This window comes from Lissotriton vulgaris, chromosome 9, assembly GCF_964263255.1.
Source record: "Lissotriton vulgaris chromosome 9, aLisVul1.2, whole genome shotgun sequence".
Lineage (NCBI taxonomy): Eukaryota > Metazoa > Chordata > Amphibia > Caudata > Salamandridae > Lissotriton > Lissotriton vulgaris.
The window spans coordinates 1,074,241,129-1,074,259,098 of NC_141697.1; the positions used below are offsets into that span (position 1 = coordinate 1,074,241,129).

At 41.3% G+C, this 17,970-nt stretch overlaps 1 protein-coding gene across 4 annotated transcripts in view; it reads left to right on the forward strand.

Annotated features, from left to right (window-relative positions):
• The window catches only part of FLNB (filamin B), a 476,237-nt gene that overhangs the window by 264,667 nt on the left and 193,600 nt on the right, over positions 1–17,970 (forward strand). For all 4 annotated transcript variants that reach the window (XM_086939044.1, XM_086939045.1, XM_086939046.1 and 1 more), the window contains exons 16-19: positions 1,359–1,519; positions 2,339–2,429; positions 2,734–2,903; positions 17,696–17,813. In XM_086939044.1, coding sequence (XP_086795170.1) covers positions 1,359–1,519; positions 2,339–2,429; positions 2,734–2,903; positions 17,696–17,813 — 540 coding nt within the window. The remainder of the gene's footprint in view (positions 1–1,358; positions 1,520–2,338; positions 2,430–2,733; positions 2,904–17,695; positions 17,814–17,970) is intronic.

The window sequence follows — 17,970 nt, forward strand, 5'->3', positions numbered from 1 at the left end:
ATTAGAATTGGGCCAGACATAGTCCATCTATGAACTAACAGCCCACTCGCCCCATATCCAGAAAGGGAGCTCGAATATGTTCAGAAACGTCAACCTCAGAACTCAAGAGTCTGCACTTAAGGAAACTCCTAAATTCAGACCTATTTAGACTATAATTTGACTAGATCACGGAATTGTTGGTGGGGAGTGAGAATTATGGGATAGTGTTCAAGCCCTCATTCATGATTGGATGCCCATCTTCGCCAAATTCACAGACGTCCAATCCAAAATGAGCGGCACACTGAAGCAGCCAAGATACATCTAGATAAATAAATAAATACAGCTGCACATGAAGTGACGCGCAGAGGCAGCCATGTGAATGGTCAGTGTGCACAGGCGGCCTTGCTGCCAGGAAGCCTGAACCATGAAGACAATGTTCACAGGGAGGTTTTGGGCACAGCCAAGTTGTAAAGACAGACCCAAGGACCAACAGTCTTCCTTGCAGACCCATGGAGCCCAACAGCCTCTAATACTAACATCTCTGCAAGACCCTGCCCCCACCTGGGCATGGCTGATCAGAATAATTGTCAAATATCCCTTCTCAAGGTAAAAAATGCACTGAGCCCACTCTGTTTCTGTTATGTTATGTTATGTTACTTGGATTTGTAGAGCCCGGCTAATTACCTGTGAGGCTATACAGGTGCTCCAACTAAACTAACGTTATCATGTACCCTTGGGGTGCCCGACTCCACTTCACCCACCAGTGAAGTTCAGGAGTTTTAAACAGGGCTGGACTGGCGCTCCAAAAGCAGCCCTGGAAAGATCTGCACAAACCGGAAACGCTCCCTCCATTTCCTCATGCTCTCTCTTTCCATCCATCCTCTCTCCTCCCATCCTCTCTCACCTTCTCGCCCCTTTTCTCTCGCTCTCGCTCTCGCTCTCGCTCTCTCTCTCTCTCTCTCTTTCACTGTGATAGCTTTCTCCATACCTTCCCCTTGCCTCCCTCTCTTTCTCTCTGTCTCCTGTAGGGTCCCCTTGCCTGCTGCATTTTACCTCAGGGAGCTGTGGAAAGTGACACAGACTACAGCTGTGACTCTGGAATTACAAAACTACCCCCAGGGCTCCAGCCCACTGGGAAAATGGCCGATGGGATTAAAAGCCTGTCCGGCCCCGGTTTTCAAGATCTGTAGTTTATCCATGTAATCAGTAGCACAATCATAAAAATTCTGTAAAATGTAAAACAAATTAGAGATTGAAATTTCAAATTTCAATGTACACATTTTAGCGCTTTTTTTCTACTGGTGCACATTATAGATTGCTAACATTTGTAGTTTTCAGTGACTGTTGAGCCATTTATTCATGTTTTGTTTCCTTCTTAGGGGATGTGAGTGTTGGTATCAAGTGTGAAGCACGTGTCATAAGCGATCACGAGGAAGACATAGACTTTGACATCATCCCCAATGCCAATGACACTTTTACCGTGAAGTACATGCCACCGGGTGCCGGGCGATACACAATCAAAGTGCTCTTTGCAAACCAGGTGTGTGATAATAGTGTGTTGGTTGTGAAGGGAACAGTTTTTACTTAATACGCTTATTTTGCCTGACAAATGTGACCTAGTCATCTCTGGTTACCCAGGTCCCTGCATGAGTATCCTGTCCAAACCAGGTCCTTTCTTTGCATTCTAGCATTAAAAGAGTGTAAACAAATGAATAATTAAATTTATAGGTCCAGCGTTTTTCTTAACAGGGCACCGACGTCCTTGCTGAATGACAGTTGCAAAATGCAAAGCTTATTTAGTTTTGATTCTACTGAATATTTCTTTTTCTATCGCCGTATGTTTCCTGTCTTTTTATTTCACTTGTGCGTGTTCTTTTTCATCACTGCTTTCTCCCTTTATGTTTTTCCTATCTTTCTCTTCTTCATTTTTTCCCCTCCCTTTTATACCTTTCTCTCTCTTGTTCTGTATCAAAGCAAGAAAGTGGGAAGAAAATCCCGGCTTCCCACACACAGAATGCTGATGTTCAGCACCTGTAACTACCTGCACAAATTTAGCAGACAACAGTTAACAGAAATGAAATAAGCTAATTGGGTTGGATCAGCTACTCACAGATGGATCTGGGCAACTTTAGAGAGCTGTGTTGCACAACTAGAATTTTTAAGGGTGAACGCATGTATTTAATGGGATCATGAATCCCTGTAGGCGTTTGGCAAACTATCCCAAGCTGTTTTAGTAGGAGGATGAGACAAACCAGTACGAAACAGGATACTTCGTCGCAGCCTTAAAATAGACGCTGGCAGGTAAATTCTGAACCTGTGCCCAGCTTGGCAGACTGAAACATTGTTTTTTGTAACGCAGGAAATTCCATCCAGCCCCTTCCGGGTCAAAGTGGACCCTTCTCACGACGCCAGCAAGGTGAAAGCTGAAGGTCCCGGGCTGGGCAAAACCGGTAAGATCTGATTTCAGTGTGATGATTGAAAAATATTGTTTTGAAACAGGTACATCTGTACAGTACATGCTGCAACAGAGCACCGCTTGGATTCTGTTTCTTGTAAACACAAAGTGAACGGTGAGGGCAACGGGCGCTGAAAAGACTATTTATGGACATATTATAATCTTTACGAGATGCACTTGCTATGTGTTTTTTAAGTGATGGACAGCACAGACGCCTTTCTCATACCTTGATGTGCTGATTGAACAGAGCACCAGTTGCTTGCATCCAATGTTCTGACGTGCTTTGTTTCTCAATCCAGGTGTGGAAAACGGGAAGCCGACCCATTTCACCGTCTACACCAAAGGTGCCGGCAAGGCCCCCGTGGATGTAAAGTTCAGCGGCCCATCAGATGGGGACGCGGTGAAGGACTTCGAGATTATTGACAACTATGACTATTCCCACACGGTTAGATACACTCCAGTGCAGCAGGTAAATACATGTCTTTCAGCAAAGAGGCGACTAAATATATCATTGGTAAACAGTACTGTTTGTCAACAAAATGTTCCATCTTCAAAGCTATTCCTCACTGCATCACTTGACTGTTTGTGCGACTGCATATGTTGTTGCATCAGTGTAATAACTGTGTCACATATCTGTGCACTTGCACAAAGTGTAGCATCAGTAACTTCTGGATCGCTAGCTTATGAGTTCTTGGTCATCTGTTTATGCGTTCTTGGTTGCCTGTTTAGGCGTTCTTGTTTGCCTGTTTAGGCGTTCTTGTTTGCCTGTTTAAGCGTTCTTGGTTGCCTGTTTAGGCGTTCTTGGTTACCTGTTTAGGCGTTCTTGGTTACCTGTTTAGGCGTTCTTGGCTACCTGTTAATGCGTTATTGGTTGCTTGTTTATGCGTTCTTGGTCAACTGTTTAGGCGTTCTTGGTTGCCTGTTTAGGCGTTCTTGGTTGCCTGTTTAGGCGTTCTTGGTTACCTGTTTAGGCATTCTTGGCTACCTGTTAATGCGTTATTGGTTGCTTGCTTATGTGTTCTTGGTCAACTGTTTGTGGGATTCCACAAGCTGTAGCACAGCAACGTTTATTCGCCTGTTTGTGTGTTTTTGTATTTTTTTGTACAAGATGGACCAAAAGTGTAACTTAGGGCTCATGTGCACGTGCGTTCTGATTTGCTTGTATGTGTGGTGGCATAAGGTGTAGCATCAGTAAATTGTGGGTCGTCAGTTTGAGTTCTTGGTCAACTGTTTGGGTGATTGCATAATTGTAGCACCAGTACATTTTGAGTCACCTGTTTGTTGGATTGCACAAGCTGTAGCATCAATAACGTCTGAGATCAAGATGTGTGCCTGTTTTTTGTACACAGTGGACCATCAGTGTAAGTTATTGATCGTGTGCATGTGCGTTCTGGTTTGCTGTTTTGTGTGGGGACACAAGTTGTAGCATCAGTGCATCTTATGAGTTGCCGATTTGATAACTGTTAAGAATAATTCCCCATTTATTCCATAAAAATTAAAAGCTCTGAAAATAAATCAATGTGTATATCTCTAGACGTGTGTGTGTGTGTGTATGCGCATGTGCGTATAGTGCTTTGGATAAAGGCAATATAAAAGAGTATACATTATGATCTCTCTTTACTTCCCCTCCATCCCTGAATAATATATGAAATCAAGCTCTTATTGCAGTCGTATACAAAAATATATAAACATTCGTATAAATGTCATGACGAAAATGTTACCAACAATCGCATTAATTATACAGGAACGTTTAGAGACTGTTTATAAAACACCACCCCTCCTGAAATCTATATATTAGCAATCAACTGGTATAAAGTTTGCAATGTTGTGTGTCTGTATTTATACCAAGATATCATTTGTGATTAAAGAGTTGAAAGTCGGAATGCAACCTTAGAAAAATTACAATAAGTGAAGAGTGCAGTAAAAAACATCGGCCAAGTCTTCAAGTATATCATTTTATAAAGTTACTGAGATTTGAAGGCAGATGCTGATGAGTTTTCAACAAGCGACTTGAATCTAATTTCGGCCTAAAAAGTGATGTGAAGAGATGGCTTACTTTGGTGCTCTCTCAGAGACAAGGGGTGCAGATTGCCTGACCTTGCCTGATTGAGGGCCAGATGTATCAAGATACACTTTTGCGATTCTCAAATAGCGATTTTTAAGGAATCGCTATTTGAGAATTGAAAATGGTATGTATGTAGAATTTCGCTATTTTTTGCGATTTCTTAAAATTCCTTAATTGCGATTAGCAAATTGCTAATCACAATTAAGGAATAATTTCCCATTCATTTCTATGGGTCAGGAGGCCCATAGGAATGAATGTGAAATTATTCTCAATTTGCGATTCACAATTTGCTAATCGCAAATTGAGAATTATTTCAAGGGTGCAAGGTTGCACCCCTGAAATAAGCATGGGTGCACATGTGGTGCACATACATGCCCCCAGGGCATGTATGCGCATTACATGGCACTTTGAAAAATGCAAAAATGGGCATTTTTCAAGAAATTCGCAAATTACCACCAACTTGAAGTTGGTGGTAATTTGCGATTCCTTAGGGACAATTAGCAATTTTTTTTGCCTCATACATTGCATTAAAGATTCGCAAATTTTGCGATTCCTTACATGCAATCGCAAAATAAGGAATTGCAAATTTGTGATTCCTTATTTTGCACTGAAATTTGCTACATACATGCGAATTTCGGCATTTGCGAACCCATTTGAGCTTCATACATCTGGCCCTGTAAATAATTTTGAATAGAATCTGATTCTATATTTCATTTTAGACACAGTGCTGTGTTCAGATTTACTCAGCTGGAAGAATAGTGATTGCCCAGCCCTACAAATTACTTAGCTTGTAACTAGGAGGTTTGACATTTTGCTGCAGTATTATTTTACTGGAGGTGTCGAGCAGGCTATGAAAACACCAGCTCATTTTGTGAGTAATGGCCCAGCATTGAACAAAAATGTGCTTTGCTTGGGTAGAAAGTTCCCGTGTTTTCAGAAGATAACTCCCTAGTGTTGGAGCCAGAAAGGTTGCAACATTGTTTTTGTGCTCCCCTAAACCCCCCACCACGTCCCTGCATGCCACCCAAAAGGCCAACATGGTTCCTATTTTTTTCACTTCAAAGGTTCCTCTTTGTAGATTGCAAAAACTGGCCTAGAAACGCCGCCTCTCAGTTTCAGGAATCTTTTTTTCTCTCCCTGACTCCTTCACTCATTCAAAGCCCTTTGGATCAGAAGTCGGCCGCAGCATTTTCTGTGCAATTTTCAGCAACTTCGTAAAAGTACTTGGAGGGAAGCTAAGCCCTCAGACGTAGAACGGAGTCGGTACACAAAAAGGAGTAGAGTTGCGAGAAGGGATTAAAAGAACTTGACAAGTAGTTAGTTAGAGGGAGGGAGGGGAGATTAAACATATAAGGCTATGTATTTTAAGTGGAAATCTTTAGGAACAAGATCTGTGAGGGTCTTAACCAGCACCCAAGTATATAGATGTATTAGATTGCAATTATGAAAGTTTCCAAATACTTAACTAACTCCTTGCATGAGTCCAGTGGATTGTTGTGAGGTCTGCAGAGAGATTGAAGGAGCAGAAATAGAAGATGTGTTACCACTCATCAATAAAGGGTGGTGAGGCTGAGCCGGTGGACGGAATCTGGTTTTTGACTTGATGAGGCCGATTCACAGAAGTAACTTAAGACAAAATCCTAAATTTACTACTTTTGGTATTCACAGAAGTTAGGATTTTGTCTTAAATTTGTCTTAAAACAGACTTAAGACAGACTTAAGTTAGGATTTTGTCTTAAGTCTTTCTTAAGTCTGTCTTAAGACAAAATCCTAACTTCTGTGAATACCAAAAGTAGTAAGTTTAGGATTTTGTCTTAAGTTACTTCTGTGAATCGGGCCCATAATCTCTACATATCAGATAGATTGAGGGCACCCAATAGGCTAGCCACCATGGTACTGCAATATCTGTATCAGGAATCCTATGCGTAGAGAAGAAGTACTGAAGCCTACGTAGTTCGCCAGAGATGATGGAGTTGGTAGCCGCTCATATGTGCAGTAGTCGGGGTTAGCGGTTCCAAAGCATGAGTTTTTCAACATTTAGGTCATGCCTAAGAGGCATACAGTTTTCTTCACAGGAAAGATGTTAAATAGAAGCCACCTAAAGGCAGCAGGCGGACAGTTGCCACTTGAAAAATGCATGGCACAGACCAAAGAGAGAGAATATAACTAGACAGCAAAGACAAACCTAACTAACAGCGGTCATAATGTTGTGGCTTCAGTGGAAATGGGCATTGAGTTTAAAACCAGTCTGGCCTGAAATATTTTGCTTTAATATTACCTTGGAATGGGCTTGCAATATGAGAAACAAGTTGGATGTGAGCATATTATGTTTCTTGTAAATGGGAATACATGCCGCCAATGGTCCTTATGAACTGGTTAATGTACTAGCACCCCACAGATACTCAACTTAATGCTACAAACCAAGACAGTGAGCCTCTTGGGAAAAATATGATGAAGGTACATTTTATAAGTGCATGTTCCAAGAAGGTTCCATAGGGAATGCTCCCTGACTGAAAGGATCAAAGCTACCTGTGAATTGGTCTTAAAGGCTACAATCCTAATGAACAATTACAATTTCAAACTTGTTTGGGTTAAGCACCCATCAGTTCTGTCCTTCCATTTATCTTTGGGCAATTTTAGTAACTGCTTTAACCAGTTAAGTACTTTTTTTTCTGCATTATTGAACAGGCATTGGCAAAAGCAATAAGTCAGACTGGCCATGACAGCCTTTTTTAAGACCATATTGCAATCATATGACGCAAGGTAAAAAGAAAGGAAAAAAAAACAAGTTACCACCTAAATCATGGCAGCCGTATGCTTCTGATAAAAATGTGTTAAAAAAATAACTATTGCATGTTGTTAAAACAATATGAATGCTTGCTAGCAGGAAAGTGTACTTAAAAGAGTCCTAAAAATCCTTCATAGTTTTAATGCATATCACAGGAAAATATGATTCTAACTGACACAAAGAAAATGCTCTTTTGGCTTTACTTTAATTTACAGATGTATTTTAAACTCACAAGTATGAATAAAAAAATAAAAGGGACACAAATTGGAATGAAAAAAAGCATTGGCCGACCAGCCCTTTCGCACTTCTATTTAAGTGAATGTGCACATGCGATCATGCAAAAATTCTGTCACTCCCAGTGCAAGGGAGTCAATGCCTGAAGCAGGCTGTCCTTTTCATAGAAGCAGGGATAGCAAAGAGCGTTGTGTGTGTGTGTGTGTGTGTAATGAGGATTTCAGATAGCATTGCGGGAATTGTTGTGAATCTCTAAAGAATAGAATAGAACAGCAGCTTCTACAGCAATTTTGATGGTAAAGTAATTATAGCAAGTTTATAGTAACAGAATCATAGGCTTTATGATCCTCTAAGCGAGGTCTTTACTTGTTCCAGTTCCGTTACTTGACTCCGCTGGGTCATGAATCGAAACACTGACTTGTAGTTCTTGTGCTTTATTTTTGGAAATCACTTCCTTTTGCCCCCACATTTTTTGACTCTATTATTTTTTGTAGAACAACATGTCTGGGGACAGCAAATAACTGTATTGCTAACAAAGGGATCAGAATTACAGCACAAGAAATATAAAACCAAAACTTTGTTTCAAATTGTGTCTGGTCAAACACAGAGATGAGAAATTCACACACCAGGAAAGAAAACACAGTGCAGTAGGTATCTGACCTGCTATCTGACCAGTTTTTATATGTTCCTCAAGTTTATTCATTGTGAGTATTGCAATGTTGTCACCAACATATGGTCTGATTACCATGTCGGTCGAAAACTAAACCGCCCAACTCCTTGTCATATTCGGTTCCGACCGACTCGCGGTCGGCAGTGCCACCCAACCGATTATGATGCTTCTGAACACCGTTCAGAAGGACTTCCATTGACTTCAATGAGAGCCTGTGTTCCGACCGACAACACAGGCTCCTATGGGGAAAATGAGTGTCTGCAGAAAACCTTGCACTCTGTTGTGGGCACCCCATTGTGCCTGCCACACTGTGCATGATTTTACAGGTGGGTCCCTTGGGTACCCCCTCGACCCCAAACCGTAAGACTCAGGATGAAGAGGGTCCTGCTAGGGGCCCCCAAATTCAGTTTCCAACAGCCTTTTCGTGTCGGACAGACCCAGTTGGAAAGGCTGTTGGAATCCGACATCGTAATCGGTCAGTCGGAAACGCTGTCCATTGAGCTGTACGAATCTGCTCCCACGGACTCAGATTCTCCAAATGCAGTGCGGGACCGATTTGGACTGACCGAACGGTTCCCCTTCCGAACGCGAGCATCGTAATCGGTTGGAAATGATTCTGACCGAGTCAAGAGAATGGGTTCCGACACGGTCTAGGAGAATCCAACTGTCGGGTGGAGGCTTTCCGACCGACATCGTAATCAGGCCCATAGTGTCTGACAGAAATGTTTTGTTCTAAATATAATTTTCAAAAAATCTCCCATTGAAGGTAAGAATGGAATGATATTTTTGTAAGTGACTTTTCTTCTGCCACATAATCTCATTTGTCCGCAGCCTTCATTGGTTCTTGTGTCTTGGAAAATAAACTCCTCTCAAAGTTTCCTGCAGCAGATGACTGTTTGGGACGGCGGTCACATGTAAAAATCACATGTAGCCTAGAGTATGATGCATGAAAAATATTTATATGGTTTCTAAAGCTGTCTCCTTGACATCATAAACAATGCTTAGTCAACAGTAGTTGCAGACTTCCTCCCTTTCTTTAAATACCATTTAAACCTCTTCCAGGTCTGGACATATTTGACTAACAGGGTTGAGATGTTCGAGGGAAAACCACAAGCAGGGTAAAGAAACAATACACTTGTCTTTCAGAGTTGTTTTAAGCTCTTCAGCCTGGTGACATTATCCTGTCCTTAATTATCCCAGTAAGATAGCTCAGTGGACTAATGCATCCATTGCTGAGATCTTTGTACAGCTTGCAGGTCACAGGTTCGAAACCCTGCCAATCCACTCAGCTTTTCATCCTTCATCGATAGACAAAATATGTTCCATTGATTTGTACAGTGGTTAACACATGTTGTCAGTGCCTAGAGACCAGAAGTGGTCCGCAATGCGTTAAATACATATAGTTATTTATAACCCTTCCGCTATAACCTAGTATCCTGTGGTCGACTGAGCATGATGTCATTGTCTAAATTCATTTACTGCACTTTCTTTTGTAAGTAGGAGCCTGGCCTTGCACAAGGGGGGCCTTTGTAGCTTATATTTCATCCAGGGGAACAGCTATTCACAAAAGCAGAACTGGTGGTATAAAAGCACGTGTTGGCAGAGGAGGAACACATGACGTCGACAGACATGGATACTGGACTTCCTAGAAGCAATACCTCAAATTTCAGAACGTGCATTCTGTTGGCCAATTGGAATTTCTTTTTAAATTCTCTTTTTTAACGCGCTTGTTTGTGGCTTTAGTAGATGGATTGCGTTTGCTTTGCGAACTTTATTTGAAATGACGGGGTGAAAGCCCAGGTGTGAGGCTGTGTAGGGACTTTTTCTGCTTTTATACAGCGGTAGCAGACCCAAGTCTTGCAGCTATCGGATGTGTAAAATTAAACCACGAGGCAGTCCTTCCAGTTCCAAGCTACACGCGGCGCGTGATCAATTCCACATGTGTGGTGTATATTAAAAAAAAAAAAAAAACATTTATTTGTGGTAACAAACAAAACCCTGGCCGTACAAGTTTACTGCAGCCAAACCGAACTCTTCCTAATAAAATGTTTAATCGAAACCGGTGATTAATATAAAATGAATTGAAAAACATCGGCTACAAAAACATTGGAAGTTTTCAAGTGAAAGTCTTTTGGCAGTAAATCTGCTGTAGTTCAGCGTGAAAAAAATGCAAATTAGTGCTTCGTGAAGGGGTGTGGGAAATCTCAGCTTGGAAAAAAAGGTTCTGGAAAGGCAAAGCGACAGTAATGTATAATCCTTTCCCGCCCAGATATGTACTTGTCGGGGTGAAACCAGTACACGGAGCGAGAGCAATCCATTTTAATAGACGCCGCGCGCGAAGGCCATTAATCTTCGAAAATGTGTATATTGGCCCTGTGTGCAAGGGGGAGGGCAGGAGGGAACACATGAATCAGTTTTTGGAGAAACCGAGGAGACAGTGGGGCAGGCTCAGAGCTGGTCTGCCATGAGCAAGGCTGCAGGAGCAATAAAGGGAAAGTAGCAACGTACAGAAAATGGGGATCTGGGGGGAGGAGGAACAGAGACCCCTCTGTGCCCACCACTGGGATGTTTTACATATTCAGTTACCCCATCAATCTTGAGGTGTCGCCCAGTCTGTGGTGCTGATTGTTGGCCCCACAGCGGTGCCTGTTGGAATTATGAAGTGCAGAAAGAAAGTTGAACTTAAGGAGTTTGTGGACAGTGATACTCAACAGTGAGCTTGTAACTCGGATGCAATAACTCTGTGCAAGGCGAAATTTGTTTAAACCACCCTAAGTAATCGCCTTAAAAAATATATCCATCGCAATCGTAAGAATTTGTTTATAATTGCTGTAAATACACTGCTTAAGTATAATGTGTGGCCCTTGAAAGAAAAAAGTTGACATTTTTATGAGCCATACAATTAGAACTTTGGGCCAGATATAGGTAATCTCAATTTACCTATACTTAAACACCAAATTCTACTGATTCGGTATTTAAGAATAGGTAAATGGGATGTAGATCATTTTTCGGTAAAAATTACCGAATCAGTAAAATTCGGTAATTAATCAGTATTTACCGATTTGGTATTTACCGAATCGGTAAATACCGATTCAGTATTTCCCATTCATTCCTATGGGCCTGGAGGCCCATAGGAATGAATGAGAATTACCGATTCGGTAAATACCGATTCGGTAAATACCGAAATGGTAATAGGGGGAACCCTTTCAAGGGTGGCAGGTTGTCACATTGACACCCTGTATAGTGCATGGGTGCACATGTGGTACACATACATGCCCTACCACATGGTACTGAATAAAAAGCAAAAAATTGCTTTTTTAACGGTTTTCATCATTTACCACCAACTTGTAGTTGGTGGTAAATAACGAATCCTTACAGGTGAAAAGCACTCACTTGGGTGCTTCCTACATTTCAGATTTGGTAATTTACCGAATCGGTATTTAAGAATTTGGTCATTTACCGAATTCTTAAATACAGATTCAGTAAATTACAGAATCTGAAATGTAGCCACCTACATCCCAAATACCTAATACCGGTCGGTAACTGCCGAAATTTGGTAATTTCGGCCGTTACCGACCGGTATTAGGGTTCCTACATCTGGTTCCTAATTTCTTATCAGAAACTGTTAGTTTTTTTTTTTTTTTTTTTTTATTTGAGCAGGTTCAAAACGGTACAGTTTAAGAACGATATACACAGGAAAATATAAAGAATATACAAAACATAATGCTACAGAAAAAAGAGAAATCATTACTTCGTTCATTCCAAGCGGTCATGTTAAATAAACAACACAATAAGAAATAATTCATTTTAAGGTTACTTCACGGACATACTCAAGTATACTTCAGAAAAGGGAAAAAAAGGGTACACAGATTATAAAAGGTATCCACCGATAATACATTAATAAACAGTTTCATCTGCAGAAAATATAAATTTCTTTGGTTATCAAACCAGGTGGCAACAGGAGCCCATATCTGCTCCCCGAGAATTCTCGATTTTTTCCCTCTCATTCTATAGATTGCAGTCTCCTGCTTATAAATACCTAGTAGTCTGCTCAGCCACCCCTGAAAAGTAGGAGCATCTGAATCTTTCCACCGTGCTGTCAAATGATTTTATATACAGCCGTACCAACAAAAATAGACATTGCTTCTTTATTGCTATACCCTAGAGAGTCATCATAACCTATAACAAAGAGTGTCGCTGATGTTCTTAGTTCGTGCCCAAAGATTTCAGCCCAATATTTGGTCATACCTTTTTTAATCGCGTCTAGTTTTGGACACTCAGCTAGAATGTGAATAAGGTTAGCTGGACCTAAAGAAAATCTTGGGCATTGATCATTTATTCTTTTGCCCCAGGTGGAGGCCCATAGGAATGAATGGGAATTACCGATTCGGTAAGTACCGATTCGGTAAATACCGAAACGGTCATAGGGGGAACCCTTTCAAGGGTGGCAGGGTGTCACATTGACACCCTGTTGCACCCCTGAATAGTGCATGAGTGCACATGTAGTACACATACATGCCATACCACATGGCACTGAATAAAAAGCAAAAAATTGCTTTTTTAACAGTTTTTATCATTTACCACCAACTTGTAATTGGTGGTAAATAACGAATCCTTACAGGTGAAAAGCACTCACTTGAGTGCTTCCTACATTTCAGATTCGGTAATTTACCGAATCGGTATTTAAGAATTCGGTAATTTACCGAATTCTTAAATACAGATTTGGTAAATTACCGAATCTGAAATGTAGCCACCTACATCCCAAATACCTAATACCGGTCGGTAACGGCCGAAATTTGGTAATTTCGGCCGTTACCGACCGGTATTAGGGTTCCTACATCTGGTTCCTAATTTCTTATCAGAAACTGTTAGTTTTTCTAATATGTAAAGTCAATTTTATTTGTCCTATACTTCAAATAGGAGTACCATTTCTTTGCTGGAAAGGTTTGGGTTTAAGGCACTTACTGGCATTCTGGGAGATGGCCGCAGGTTCAGTTTGTTTTTTCTAAAATGAGATTATTAGTGCTGGTCAAGGGGTCCCAAGCTGCATACACGTTTTAACTTCAGTCCAAAACACCTAACAGCATCATTTATTCACTGGCCAGTGCGGATGCAGGCCCTCAGGTTACTTGAGGACAGTTGCACTATCAAGGTTTGATGGTCTCACCATGGGTGGAGCGCAGTAGCTAGACAGCAAACGGACAATATAAAAAGAGAGGATTGGACAAACCCAAGATGAGTAGAGGATTGACACTAAATTCTGGTGGTGCAGAAATTGAGGCCAAGTTTTACCTCCATAGTGATGCTACCTTGAGGTAGCTGAACAAAAATGCTGATTTCTAAAGGAAAGGGTAAGAGGAAGCACAAGGGAAATTCCTGGCACTGTGAGTGGGTCAACTTGTTGTGGGCCCCGTAGACTTGCTGATGTCCTCTAAGAGAAATGGCAGCCAACACAGTTGACTATGAAATAGAGGAGGGAGATAAAAATTCTGCATCCTTCTGGTCCCCAGATGGTGTGGCATAAACAAGGAGAGGTGGCTAGCTTAACCCCTCCCATGCTCATGACGAGCTCAGCTCGTCATGAGGCACAGTGGAGCTGTGCTCATGACGAGCTCAGCTCGTCATAACTACTGCGGCCCTCCCATGCTCGGCTAATTCCCCGCCTGTGCGGGTGTTCTATTGGAGTGGGCGGAGTCATGACAAGTCCAGCTCTTCATGAGCACAGCTCCACTGTGCAGCATGACGAGCTGGGCTCGTCACGAGCGCCGCTTGTGGCGCTGCACCGCGGGGGAATTAGCCCCGCGTGGAAGGGGTTAATAGCTGACTATGTGGAAGGTGTCTCCTCTCCCTTAAACTGGATGGAGAGACTACAAGGTACATTGACTGTAGCAGATACCAAAAGGATAAAGATAGGTTAATATTGGGCTCCTGATGCCTGCAACAAAAAAAAGTCAGAGGAATTTGCCATGAAGAGATTGGTATCAAATCAAAAATGGCAGATAAAATGGTAAAAGAAGGCGGGAAAGGCTCAGACCGTAAGCCTAGACTACCCTAATAAGGGACGTGGTCGTGAAACCTCAAGTTCATGTGTTACAAAACGTGGGGGCCATGGCAAGTTCATATTCGAGCTGGAAAGTAAGTGAGGCACACTAAGTGAGGGAGTTAATAGCTTGACGCAGAGCAAATTGATGAAAGCTATGAAGGACCGGAAGTAAGGCCACAAAATAATGCTGCCACTTTCCAAAGCAGTAGAAATGAACATGGATGCCAGCCTCAAAGAGAAATGAGAACTGGCCTGACAAGTGGAGCTATTGGAAGACACTGTCAGAATTAACGATATCGGAATCCCACGACTCTTGGTGGGTGTGGAGGGCGAAAACCAAATTGTTTTCATCACTTTGGTGGAGAGATTAGACTAGAAGAGCACCCCATCTAAATGAATTATTGTTAACAAATTAACTTCTTGAGAGTAATATCCTCTCGCGAGCCAGAAGTGGATCCTTCCATAATGACCCAACTGACCGACGTGAGGAATACATGTAGAATTCTGGAAAAGACCTGCAAGACCCATGGCCACTCAAGTGTATAAAGGGCCTAGACTACCAGACCGGGCCCCTAAAATGAAGGAAAAACAAGAGAATAAAGAACAATAAAACATTGTTTCACAGCAAAATTGTTCCAGTTGGGCATTCTGCAGCAGGATAACCTCATTGTGTTGCGAGGAAAGAGACTACATTTTCTGGCACTGCATCACATTTGGCGATGCAGTGCGTGCAACAAAATTTGTTTTATTTATTTATATGTTTACTTACCTGTATTTGGCCGTATTCCGTAGTTTACTACCCCCCACCCTGCCCCTCCCCCGCCCCACATCACTACCTGGCAGCACTCCCACCACCGACCGCTACTGACTTTGGCAGAGTAAACCTCCACCTGATTGGAGCTGAGAAATCTGATTTCCCCAAGCTGTGTGCGCGAAATTCGCTGGCTGAATTCTATACGCCTGCTTTTGGAAACATTGTGGCACCAAGACTTTTGGGATTTTCCCAAAGATCTATGTACTGTGGCGAAGAACAGGCTAAAAGAAATCCATTGAGAATGTGTTACTTAGCAGATAAATCTCTCTAGTAGAGGAGGTAAGGGACTTCCTTGATGTCTAACCCCTGTCCTGATATGACCCAACTATAGATGAAATCACCCCTCCTTTGGCACCCAAACTGTATATCCAGTTTAGACACAGGACTCTTCTGACCAAGCAATTTTGGAGAACATGATCTAGAAATGTTATTGGGGATGACCTATACCCAGTCTGCAGAGAGGCTAAGGAATCATTGATGCACATGTTGTTCTTTTGTCCTGAGTACTCTGCCCAAATGATTACATGGTTAGTCCCCCTGTGTAGGAATTTGGGCACTTGCCTTTATTTTGAGGCATTTAGAATCCTCTATACAGACCTAAACAGATTGATGGTTTTCTCAATTTCCAGATTATTTTTATCTGTATGAGAGAGGCGCACAAACTTCATCAAAACACCTCAGGATGGAGCAGAGCTCAGATAAACCCCAGAACAGTTTGTGGCTGGATGATGCTAGCTATATTGTGTCTGGCCCAGTTTCTTATTGCAAATTTGCACATTTTGCGATCTAGCACTTTAACTCTAATCTGTCATTGCTGATAGAGAAATAGTGCCTACCCCCATTTGTTTTTGAAATGTTTTAAGTGTTTTTAGCTCCAAAATTAATTACATTTATGTTGGTTTGTCTATGATAACATGTGTATATTTCTAAACAATACCCTTTCAGGCTTACAGTACCACATCCACATAAATTATGCAAAAAAAGAAGCAGAGAATTCTGGGTAGTTCTCAAGTTTAGGTGGAGAGCAGCTCATGTATAGAGCACTCAACAACTCCAGCGACACTGAATCTGTTTTCTGCTTTCCTTAAGTATATGTATGTATATATATATGTACATAAATATATATATATATATATATATATATATATATATATATATATATATAGATATATATATAGATATACATATATATATACATATGTATACATATACACATATATATATAAATACATTTTTTTTGTTATGATTTAAAAAAAATTCTTTTACATGCTGAGAAGACCGCTAAAAACTTCTATGGTCCAGATCTAACAATTTCCATTTACGTAGTGATAGTGTGGCAAATTGCTTGACCTCGTGGCAACACAGCTTAAGCAATATTCCATTCTAGCCTGCTCTGCTAGTCTAATAATTCATCAAAAGTAGCTTGATTTAAGTGGGGAAACATTTAGAATGAACTGCATTGGTGGTAAAAACGCATCAGTGAGTTTCTTTCTCACTGGACAATTCTAATTAAAATAACACACTCCAAAGTATTTGACATACCTCCCTGACGATGGCGCCTTGAGACTTTTTGCCACATAACTCAGTGAATTCAGGGAGCGTGAACAAGCCCTTTACCTCAAACTGTGTTAAATGTTTTTATTACCTAGGCGGTGCTAATTTATTGGTCTACTATTTGACATACTGCAGTATACAAAGGGAATTTTTAATGTCGATGCAGCTATTGCACGAATCTATACCTTTTAAATATTGATGTATTTAAAGGTTTTTAAAACATCCTTCTAAACTTGTCTTCTTTGCACTTCCAGTTGTCTTGGAGCTGTATGTAAATCTGAGGTGTGGGTTCCTACGTTTGTTTAGTTCTGCAAATGTCAGAGCTAGAGGCTACTGTGTCTGAAAATTATTGGTTCAAACTAGCCCAGACACTTTTAAGTATTTTTTTTGCGGTTGCAAAGTTTGCGATTTACAAAATCACAGGATGTGCATCCCTGAATGAGACCCCCTTTTGTTTTTCAAAAAAAGTATTTCTGAATGGCAAAAAGAAGTTTCCAGATCACTGTTAGGGAGGGCTTAAAGGTGCATACCCTCCTTATGTGATTTCAAATTAGATGTATCAATGGATTGTGAACACAATTGTGGTTGCAGGCCATTAAAATGTTACTGATTCCACAAACGGTTTGCACAGGGAAAGCTGTCCTCATTGGACAGCGATCCCACTGGGAATCATGTTATGTGACCTGCTCCTATTAATATCTTACCAAAGAAGCAAATTTTTATTAAAAAAAACAATATATATATATATTTTTTTCAGCCGCACCTCTACCTTTATGGAAGAAGGAGGCTGCTTTTACATAAAAAGTTTCCAGTTTTGGTATGGAAGCACAGGGAAGGTAGTCTGCTGTTCCTTGAGGGCAACCATTCCTGTTTTTGCAGCCACTCGTTAGACAGGTCCTTCTGCGACTGGAGATTTTGCGATGCAATCTGTTAGAACTTAGTTTGCATCACAAAACCAGGTCGCGAATAGTCAGAATGCAACTTTCTGACCACCGTTTGCAGCCTAACTTGTTTATCTGGCCCATTGAGGTGGGAATGTGTGAGGCATTGTAGTTCTTCATGTTTAACAATGAATGTGACCTTTTCTTCCCAGGGCAACATGCAAGTTTCCATTGAGTACGGCGGAGATCCGGTTCCAAAAAGTCCATTCAATGTGGGAGTGGCAGCCCCGCTGAACCTCAGCAAGGTTAAAGTCAGTGGACTCCAAAGCAGTGAGTAAAATGATTACCAGAGCTTAGAGTTTTACTTTTTGCAAATAGTTGCTCATGGAGGGGCCAAGTCAATAAATGTTGTGTACAGAAGGTGCCATCTGAGGTTGAAATTGTTTCATCCTGGTTTGGTGGGTTTGGATTATGCCAAAGAGATATT